The 9,887-nt window shown below is 51.5% G+C and overlaps 4 protein-coding genes across 4 annotated transcripts in view; all 4 read right to left on the bottom strand.

The window, feature by feature from the left end:
* The window catches only part of BO80DRAFT_353401 (PLP-dependent transferase), a gene marked incomplete at both ends in the record, with an annotated part of 3,962 nt that extends 1,486 nt beyond the window's left edge, over nucleotides 1-2,476 (bottom strand). Inside the window, 3 exons of the mRNA XM_025715661.1 lie at nucleotides 543-1,558; nucleotides 1,626-2,208; nucleotides 2,341-2,476. Of these exons, the coding sequence (XP_025576215.1) occupies nucleotides 543-1,558; nucleotides 1,626-2,208; nucleotides 2,341-2,476 (1,735 nt within the window). The remainder of the gene's footprint in view (nucleotides 1-542; nucleotides 1,559-1,625; nucleotides 2,209-2,340) is intronic.
* A 1,392-nt stretch (nucleotides 2,477-3,868) lies between these two features.
* BO80DRAFT_46085 (uncharacterized protein) lies at nucleotides 3,869-5,665 on the bottom strand. Its single transcript, XM_025722415.1, has 2 exons — nucleotides 5,378-5,665; nucleotides 3,869-5,316 (listed from the first exon to the last, which is right to left on the bottom strand). The coding sequence occupies exon 2, from the start codon at nucleotides 5,252-5,254 to the stop codon at nucleotides 3,998-4,000; it is 1,257 nt and encodes a 418-aa protein (XP_025576214.1). The 5' UTR covers nucleotides 5,255-5,316; nucleotides 5,378-5,665; the 3' UTR covers nucleotides 3,869-3,997.
* Nucleotide 5,666: 1 nt separating this feature from the next.
* BO80DRAFT_46084 (MFS transporter) lies at nucleotides 5,667-7,702 on the bottom strand. The gene has a single exon (XM_025722414.1). The coding sequence runs from the start codon at nucleotides 7,548-7,550 to the stop codon at nucleotides 5,829-5,831; it is 1,722 nt and encodes a 573-aa protein (XP_025576213.1). The 5' UTR covers nucleotides 7,551-7,702; the 3' UTR covers nucleotides 5,667-5,828.
* On the bottom strand, nucleotides 7,703-9,561 carry BO80DRAFT_46083 (uncharacterized protein). The gene has a single exon (XM_025722411.1). It carries the CDS (start codon nucleotides 9,532-9,534, stop codon nucleotides 7,855-7,857), a length of 1,680 nt encoding a protein of 559 aa, XP_025576212.1. The 5' UTR covers nucleotides 9,535-9,561; the 3' UTR covers nucleotides 7,703-7,854.
* Nucleotides 9,562-9,887: the final 326 nt, after the last annotated feature.

The raw sequence follows: 9,887 nt of genomic DNA, 5'->3' as shown, positions 1-9,887 counted from the left end.
TAGGTCTAGTCTACTATTGCTGCTCGTTCTTTTTTTTTTTTTTTTTTTTTTTTTTTTTTTTTTTTTTTTTTGGCAATATACATTTCTCGTTCTTTTGATGGTTTCCCTGACTTGCTTAGGTTACATGGACTACTTCAAAACTACTATAATCTACGATCGTATTGGTTTCATTCGATTGAAGGCGCTTATATATATCAGTGTCCAAGTGTTAGATATTTCAGCTATCTTCAGTAGTTTATTTGTAGGGGGCTCACCGAGCTCTTTGCCTTCAATACGAAAGGTTTAAATGATCCAGTGGTGTTGCAATTATTGGGCTTTCGGCGTTGCCTTTAATTAGGACTGGTTAACTGGCTGGCTTATGAGCTTTTCAACTCCCAACAAATTGTGCTTCGACTCATCTGATTTATTCAAACCCATGCTAATCATTACCATTCTCTTCAGTTACTTGGATAAGTCACCATGGTGTCTGACGCTAGTATGATGTTCAAATGTGCTCGAATATTTAACCGCCTAGTAGCCCACTCCCAACAAGTTCACTGAACTCTCTACCTGCAGCCTTTTCAGGGCCACCTCCTCATCATCGTCCAGGCCATCTAGATCCTTCCGCTGCCAGAACGTGCGGAATCCATCCACCAACCTCTGGCTAATCCCTGGCACGTCCTCGGCAGGCATCGCCGCAAAGCACAATCTATAATATTCCTGCGCCCGCTCCAGAACCTCCGGCGTAGGAGCAAACATTGTTCCTGGACCCAACAGGCAGAGGTACGGCTTCTGCATCAAATGCACCCACAAGGCCTTGCTCAGCCTTTCCTGGCCGAACTGGTGCAGCAAAGGATGTGTCTCGATGCAGACCTTGATCCAAACAAACATGCCGCCGGTGGGCCAAGAAAACTCGTACATCTGCACCTTATCCAGGACTTCCCAGGCGCCCTCATCGTGTGTATCATCGGAGACACTACCAGCGTCGATGGAATACTTGCCCTCTTCGAGAATCGTGCACATTGCCTGCATGCGCCGCTCGTATCCCGCGCGGAGTCCCTCCAGCCAACGAACCCAGCCGGTCATCTGCCAGGCTTGCTCGCTCTTTTTACTTTTGTTTTTCTGACCGTCTTCAGTCTGCTGGCCCACAATCAGTTCGGCCACCATGGCCTGCACAAACCCTGATGGCTGCTGAGTTGACGTCTCTGTGAGGCGAGTCAGCCGTTCGATTATAGCCGGCTGAGCCGTAATCCAACCCAGACGACAACCCGGCGCTATTGTCTTGGAAAAAGTATCAAGGCGCACGACACGCCCGTCCGTATCGACGGAGAGATACGATGGCACCAAGGAATCGAGAAACTCGTACCCGGAGGACCGGCCATGGGCGTTGTAATTGCGCGGGGTTACATCTACAGCAGCTGATCCTCGAAATTGGGCCTCCATAGCCGCAGCAGAGGGATACTGCAAGTTCCAGTACGGATCATCTTCTATGATGATGATGTCATATTGTCGGCAGAGAGCATAGATCTCTTTTCTGCGCTCAACCGATAAGGTTCCGCCCGTCGGGTTCTGGCCGATCCTGCAGTTTGACAAGCAGAGTTAGCCGACTTCAGACGCCTATGGTAGTACAATAGGCACAAACTTACGTGATTGTGTACATCAGGTGCGGAAGGCGGCCTTTTCTGAAATCCCAATTTTCGAGAACATCAGCCAACCCGCCCTTTCCGTGCGCAAGCATGCCCTGTGCGTCCATGGCCACTGGAGCGACGTTGAGTCCCCGCGGGTTCACAGTTTGAATTGCATTCATATATACAAACTCCTCGCACAGGATACCTTCGCGTTGGCTGATCCAGTCCCGTCGAGGATCCCAGGGACTGGTAAAGGTTTCAATGGCCTTGGAGAAACCGTCGGTGGAACCGCACGTGAGGAGGGTGTCAGGCCCCCCAGCATAGGGGACATTCGGATGAAGGTGGTTGCGGGTGAACTGCCGGACGAAATCGGCCATAACCGGATAGCCCTCTGCAGTCCCATACTGTAGGGCGGTGGTAAGGTCGATTTTCTTCAGGAGGTTGGTGGTCTGGCTTTCTTTCGGGACAATTCTCCGCTCCGTTGATTGGGAGTCACCGGGGTTCTTGGTTTGGTCATTGCCGGGTGTGGTGGAAAAACGCTCCGGATGGGCAACGGTGGCTTCAAGGGTATCGTAGGGGAAGAATGACGCATTCGGCAGGCCTGATGTCGCAAGTAGTTAATGAGTGGGGTACAAAGTGCAACCGTTGAGAAAGGGGGAATAAGCTGCGAAGCGTCTAGAAGAAGGGAACAAAGAAGGGCGGAAAGAAGCAAGTAAAAGGGGATCGGACGCACCGCCGGCCAGGTTTGCAATGCCTGGGATGAAGAAGTACTTATACAGGCCTTTTATTTCACTCGCCTCACGTCTTTTGGTAAGCGAGGAGAAGTGATGGGACAGGTCCAGTGGAGGGGACAGCATTGAGTGAACCATGATTGCGATGGAGTTGCAATTCACCTAAGCTGCCTTCAGACCAGTCGACGGTCTGTTGTTGGAACTGGGGTTGGGAAACAGCATGAATTAACGCGCCTCAATGGAATGGCGGCAATGAGCGTCATATAAGATGGACGTTATCTCAGTGCTTGATAAGCAGAACCGGCTAGGACTGGCGGCCCACCCGGCGACACGGCAAATGGGCGTAGGACCGCGATAGCACCCTGTGGATAGTAGTACTGGTGATACGGGGAAGCGGATGGCCAGTGGCTGTCGAGTATCGATGATCACGATTTCTCCTTCCGGGGGAGGAGCTAGCGTCTGCTGCACATGCTGGCTCCTCGACCCTTATCCGACGAATCCGAAGGCCGCTCGCGTGGCGGTGATGGAAGACAGCTGGTTAGCCAAGCGCTGCCCGGATGGATTCCACACATTTTGGCTTTGGAGCGCTCTCTCGACTGGTTCATCATAACTCTGATCTGGTGTAGACGCACAGCGTGCACAGAGTACCAGTGTTAGAAAGATTGTGTAATGAAAGGCGCTGAATCCCAACCGGGGGAGGTATCCAGTAGCACCCATACCGCAAAGCTAATCTATTTCCCCACAGGCTGTCCCACTATCTAGTCACTCCCGTCAGACGGCTTCTTTTCCAGAATCCAGAAATAGTCCCGCCTGGCCCTTTCGGGTTCCTTTTCAGTGCCGCTTTTGGCCCCGTCGTTCTGTTTGTGGGGTGAGCGCTGAATATTCTAGGCAGCGATACGCGTTGCATCAGACTTTCCGCTTTTCTTCGCCGTAAGGAAGATATTCGGTATTTCTCCCATACTAATAACGAGCCTAGTCGGTTTCGGTTGGTTAGACTGACACAGAGTGCCTAACGGGCTGCCTCCTGAAAGACTACGCTCTCTACAGAGGTAACAGACCGTTTGGATAGCTGGCATACTCGATTTACTTTATCCACTACATTGGTAGCTCGTAACTTGTCTCGATTCGTCTGCTCGGGATCAAAACAATGTCTGCTGAACCCTCCAAGGACCTAGTAGCACTGATACTTTCTTTCTGGCAACCCCCTTGGCCCCCAGTCCTACTTCTAGCTGGCACTTATCCAAAGCCTGACCATCAAATCCTGCAAAGCCTTCAAGATGGTCACGCCGACCCAACGAATCCCACAGGGTTATCGCTAACAGCAGAGCCGAAGATGGGGGGATGGAAAACCGACGGCGCACTCGTATGAGCGGAGATGTCGAGGATGCAGGAAGGAAAGAGGGGGGGGGGTTTATACTCCCAGAAATCGACTTCTGCCTCAGGATCTCGCGGTCACCTCCCCAGCCCATTACAAGAAATACCCCACGCAACCGAGGCCACAGACGAAGATGAAGCTGGCTTTCGCTTTCATGCCGGTAAGAGGCCTGGGAATATTGTAACCAGGCTTGACTCCGTCTTGATTTGACCTAATCGAATACTAGAGTACAGCTTTTCCTCACCCCAGGGCAACCAACACCAACACCATAGAGTGACCCCATCCTACCCCACCCCAACCGTGACCGGCACATCCACCGCAACCCTCCCAGGCAAACTCCCATTCCTACCACGATAGGAAACCTTCACCAGGAGCTCATAGCACCGCGCAACCAAACAGGAATGGAACGTCGGCACAAAAACTCTATCGTTCGGAAGCAGAACCGGAGTTTGTACGACTGCCTCATATACTATTTTCCCAGATTGCTCGCCTTGATCTCCCGGACATTCTTCCCAGATCACAGAAGCCAATTCCCTCATTCCCAGCTGCACCGTCTTCACATACACTCCAGACCGCATCTGTTTCCGTACCGCAACCGGATCCGTGGGTATCTCGGTCCAAGGAGAGGTACTGAAAAATGTTATCGCGCGCAGGGATGTGGTTATACGGCTTAGGGCAGGAGGAGGAATAGCAATATTGTGGCAAGTCTCGAAGCGCATGTGCAACGTAAGTAACGTATGTGCTGGGCGGCCGCTGTGCAGCCCCATGGAAATGGGATCTGGTTGTACAGCGCGAATGGAAAGTCGACCGAGTCGGGTTTGGAAAACGCCGTGCTTGAGGTCTTTGTGCACGGTGAAGGGCTGAACCCCCGGTTTAGGGGCACAGAGATCGATCAAAGGGGGGGCGAATGGACGCGGAGGTCTCTCGGACTTTGCGGTAGGAAGGATGCATATTTCCCTTCGCGCACTGACCGGATACCTGGATTGGGTATTTTGGAGAAGAAACGATGCCACGATATGGTACTCTATCCTGACCGCCTGCGGACACTGGGAATCGATCGCTGGTTCGTTCCTTGAAGAAGAATACAAAGATGACGACCGACTCCCAAGCGAGGGAGGTAGCTCCGTATGCGCATACGGAACTAGTGTATCCCGGCTCGAGTGCTGGCATGAAAAAGACGAGAGGGCCTTTGGGACAACAAAGGCGAAGGGGAAGGTTTGTGAGGTCCCGTTTTCCAACAGTGGCTTATCATCGACATGTCCTTCCAGGTGAAGAAAAGTCTCAGCAGCCTTGCTTTGTCCCCCGAAATCGTTCCTGATCGTCACGGTTGTGCGACCTGCAATGTCACCGATTAGCATGCGAATGGACGAGCCTGTCAGCTGAGATGATGCACCTTCAAAGGATATCTTCACGTCCAAGTAGCTGATATTATGCTCGAATGTAATCGCTACCTCCCCAGATATCGTATCAAGGGTAGAAAAGACACATATTGCGTCGTCAGGGCGGTTGTGGATGTGTATTGAGATCTTAGGGCGGGCCATGGTTAGATAGAGAATAACAGGCGATCACCCTGCCCAGATCATTTGGGACTCGGCTTTGATATCTGTAATTCAACATCCATATAAATACAAAGCAAGCAATCTCTATATAGAATGAGTATTTACCAACAGCCTTATAGTCCCGCAACGTGATTTCTTTCGGAGTCCGGAGTTCATCCGGCGTTGAAGTAATGTGATTGCTGCGGAACGATTTCCGCTGCCGCCAATCCCATGTTATTCAGCACGATAGAGCATGCATGTGGTTCTTTGTCATCTACGGGCTCAAAAGCTTATAGGATCGCATGTCGGTGTGATATAGGGGTACGGAATTCGGTGTTCGTCTGAATTAACTCTGCTTACGACTAGGCTACGCCGAGATTTAGTAATGTGACCCAGAAAGGTTGCTTTGAGCTAATCAGCTACGTGCTATATCAAAATTTAGACTCATATGATCGCTAAACTGACCGTGGTTACCAAGCATATGTCCAACTGAGGTATCCCAATGCCGACGGTAATTTACTAACTGGGAGGTGAAGCCACCGAGTCAGTGCTCGCTCCGTTCAGGAGACAATGCTACCTATGAAGCTGCGGCAGTCTTGCTCCTTCGCCGAATCACATGCCCAAATTTGTAGAAGATATATGGCACCGGCGTCATCAGTAGCGAGATGCATCCCAACAGCGTAAGCGACCAATGGACACCCAGGTTTGTGTACATCGGAATTGACACGATAACCATGGCCCCCGCGGCTAGATATCGCATGAATGTCGCACTCACTAGTGCACTAGCAGCGAAGAGCTCATATGTATCGATTAGATACTGATAGCTGGATATGAAGATGCCCTGCACAGAGAACCCGAAGGCAACAGATGCGACTAGAGGAGACCAGTATGACACTGACGGATAACTGGTCCATCCCATCCAGAAAAGGGAGATTGGAAGCCATGGGGCGCCATACATGGCGTACCAGAGTCGCTCTTCGGGTGGTAGACTGGGTTGGCCGTTGGCGATGGCTGCCTGCAATCGTCTTTTATACGACGTATACACATGCGGGATCGTGGCGAGAGCAACCAAGAACCCCACGTTCATGCCGATATAGGTCAGGCCCACGGATCCTTGAGAGAAGCCGTATGTGCGACCGAAGATGAATTCATAGCCAGTCAGGAAGCCAAAGAGGACGATATATACCACGACCAGGTACATCGTGAAAAGAGCTACCATGATCTCTCCGAAGAATAGTTTGAATGGGCGGGAGCAGCTATGCAGTAGTCGAATCGGCAACGTAGTTTGGCGCAGCTCCATCTCAGCCATGAAACGAGGGTCGCCAGTAATGGCGCGGAGATGACGAGCCTTCCATTGTAGAAGTACTGGGCCGTAGGTCTCAGGAACAAAGAGAAAGATTGAGCCTGTAATCAGCCCAGCAAGGATCAAGGATGTCCATTCTGACCAACGCCAGCTGATGGCTGAGCTTTGACCAATGAAGGCGCCGACCATTGGAGCGAGAAAGGGTCCCAAAAAAGACAGCGCACAACACACTGGAAATGCATAAGTGCGGTCCAGAAGATCGAATATGTCCGACATACTGCCGCCAAAAGTCGTCAGCGGCGTGCATCCGAATAGTCCGGCAATAAAGCGAAATACCAGCTGGGCTCCTATATTTGGAGATAGACCGGATGCCATAATAAAGATCATAAGCACCGACAATGTCACCAGGTACACGGGATTGCGTCCCACAGTCTCTGAGAAAGGCGCCGCCACAAGAGATCCGAATCCGAATGCGATCAGATATAGCGCAGTGGCCAGAGACTCGGTCACCTCGCTGACCCCAAATGTCTCCTCTCCCTGTTTGATCACCGCAGAGTCGATGGATGAAGCCCAACCCACTAGGAAGCCCGTTGTACCAACAATGCCCAATGTTGTCCACTTTCGTCCTAGATGCCAATTCTTCGGATTGAACGGGTCATCTGGACCGTCGAACCCCACGAGAAAAATTGCTTTTTCATTGGTTTGTCCAATCTTGGCTGCAGATTGGACGCTGACGCCAGGCACAGTCACTCTTTGCCCATTATGCAACGCAATCCCGGGCAGTCCTTGTGATGAGCAGGCGTCGTGAGGGGCTGGAGGAATAACAGTGCTTGAGCCATTGGATATTAGCTGCCCCTCAAGCTGGGCATCATCGATATCTTCCAGGATGTCTCCAGTCGGCTGTGAATGCGGATCCCCAGCGGCATTCGGGCCGTGCAACTTGATGCTTTGCTGCAGGTCTCTGCGGAGACGTCGGTACTGAAGGAAGGATTGCATATCGAACAAAGGCGTAAGGATCAACTTGATTAAGGAGCATCATACAAGGTTCAACAGAAAAGCGTAGTCAGGGTCGTTGTCCCGGGATATATACCGCTGGTTGCACGCATCCGCTCTGCCCGCCCTTCCGCTACACCCGCTCTTTCCGCTTCCACCTTGCAAGTTGGCGGCGATCTTCATCCGAAAGCATTGGAAGCAAATGGATACCGATGACCAGATAAATATGCCTCCTGCTAAGCAATGCGTGCATCATGGTAGCGAAAGTATCGCGATACAACTAGTCCTCACGTAGCCGACACAAACATCACCCATACCTCTGCCCATATCCCGCGTCGTCGAAAAGAGGGATTTCGGCATTAAGGAATGCGTCCCAGTCCCAGTCACAGTCTTCAAGGACAGTTGAATTGACTGTTTCTCCCATCCAAGGCGCGTCGTAGGCCTGGGCAGATGCTGAGCCCTGCTCAACTGGTTCGGCATTCTGACCCTGGACGCTATCCTTCAGAAGGCTCAGTTCCCGCTCTTTCTTCCTTTGCGATAATTTGATCAGAGTATCAATAGTATCTATGGCGGTGTGGACAGTAGGCGTAGTGAAGTGCATACCGATCGTCTTAAACGAACGCATGGCGTGGCCCACGTGTGACAGGGACTCTCGGGAATCTATCGCAAGCAGGATACAGAGAAATTGAAAGGGGACATTGGCAACATGCCACCAGGGACAGCGTTTTTCAGCCATGCGTACTGCAGCAGCGATACCTTCAGTACCTAGTCGAATAATGCGGCTTATAACATCGTTTGGTATGCTAGAAGCAGCCACCCGCAGGCGACGGTATACCGTGAGGGCTAGATTACTCTGAGAAAGAATCAAGGCGTCGTGAGTAAAGATTAGGCATTCCACGCGAGCCAATATATCTTCAAAGTCTGAAGGCCTATTGGTCTGGTCGGGGTCCAACCGTTCGGAAATTTGAAATAACGAAATCAGGTCTGCGGTGAAATCGCCAGCTCGCGGCAAAGGTGGCATGCAAGAGACGCCGCGTAGAATGACACGGGACCGACCATATTCATATGATATCCACGTATTGAGTACCGTCGCAACCCAGAAGAGTCTGCGCTGGCTTTCTTCATCGACCACAACATCCGCTGTATCCGAATATACCAGAGAGACCCTTCCCGGATCTTGATGAGCTCCTGCGGCCTCAATGATATGCATCGTAGAACAGCTGGCCATCCATGAAGCATGAGGACAGTTGGTACTCCGGAGATAGATGGTACGTAAGAGCCATGCAGTGGCGTGGTGTAATAATGGTTTGTTCATGATGCATGCTGTCTCAAGGATCTCTTTTGCACACTGGATCAATGCTCCTTCATTTCGGTGTCCTTGATGGCCAGAATATAAGGACCCCAAGGCCGCGACACCGCAAAGAACCGGGTCATAGCTGTCCAAAGCGACAGGATTTCCCCAGCGTGAGGCAACTTTCTTTTTAAGGATATCCGGATTGAGGACAGCATACACGGGATGTAACCTTTCTAGATAATGTCCAACAAGATCTTCCATGTCCTCCTTGGAGATCAAGCTCGCTATGTTGGTAAAGGTTTGTATGGGCTCATCCCGTAGGCCCAAATTCCAGCTAAAGCCGTATACTTTGGGTGGATTCTGAGGATTCAAGCTCTTCCCCAAAAGATGAGGGAATGCTGTTCCTGAATTCGCCTCCATCTGCTGCTGATTGACATTGGCTCTTGCTCCAAGCCCCGGCGAGGAAGGCCTTTCTCGCAGCCTCACCGATGACCCTGTAGTGCTTGATGAGCAGCGCTTTTTTCGCGGCTGAGTTCCGTAGGAGCAATCAAACTCGTATCTGAGGCAGAAGGCGCATGGCTCATGGCCGTCACATTTCCGCTTCCGCAGCTTGCAAGTTTCACACGCCTTTTTCGTCCTTCGACGCATACTTCCAAGAGGTGGCCGACTGGACCGACCCGGAGTCGATGACATGATGCCACATTGTAGATGACAAAGTAGTGGCGGTGAAAGGATGGATGTATCGCGGAGCTGAGGGAACCAGGAAGGGGCAGGCCACCGGCTCGGCGTTCGGATCGGCCGGGACCCGACAGGCGCTTCTCTCTTCATGCCTCTCGGATGTTTGGATGTCTGCCACACACATACATCGCCGGGCTGAGTTTTTCTTCTTGATGTGTCGGCTGTCTCTATACAATCGCTTGAATTCCCGATCAGTTGACTGCAATATTGCGAGGTAGGTGGCTATGCTCGACAACTAAGCTGGCATGACACTTAGATCCCAAACGGTAAAGTCGCCCGTAGTACTTCCAATGCGATGAGTGCCGAGT

Source organism: Aspergillus ibericus (genome assembly GCF_003184845.1).
Source record: "Aspergillus ibericus CBS 121593 unplaced genomic scaffold BO80scaffold_15, whole genome shotgun sequence".
Lineage (NCBI taxonomy): Eukaryota > Fungi > Ascomycota > Eurotiomycetes > Eurotiales > Aspergillaceae > Aspergillus > Aspergillus ibericus.
The sequence above is the reverse complement of the archived record's forward strand: the minus strand, read 5'-3'. Positions and strand labels throughout refer to the sequence as shown.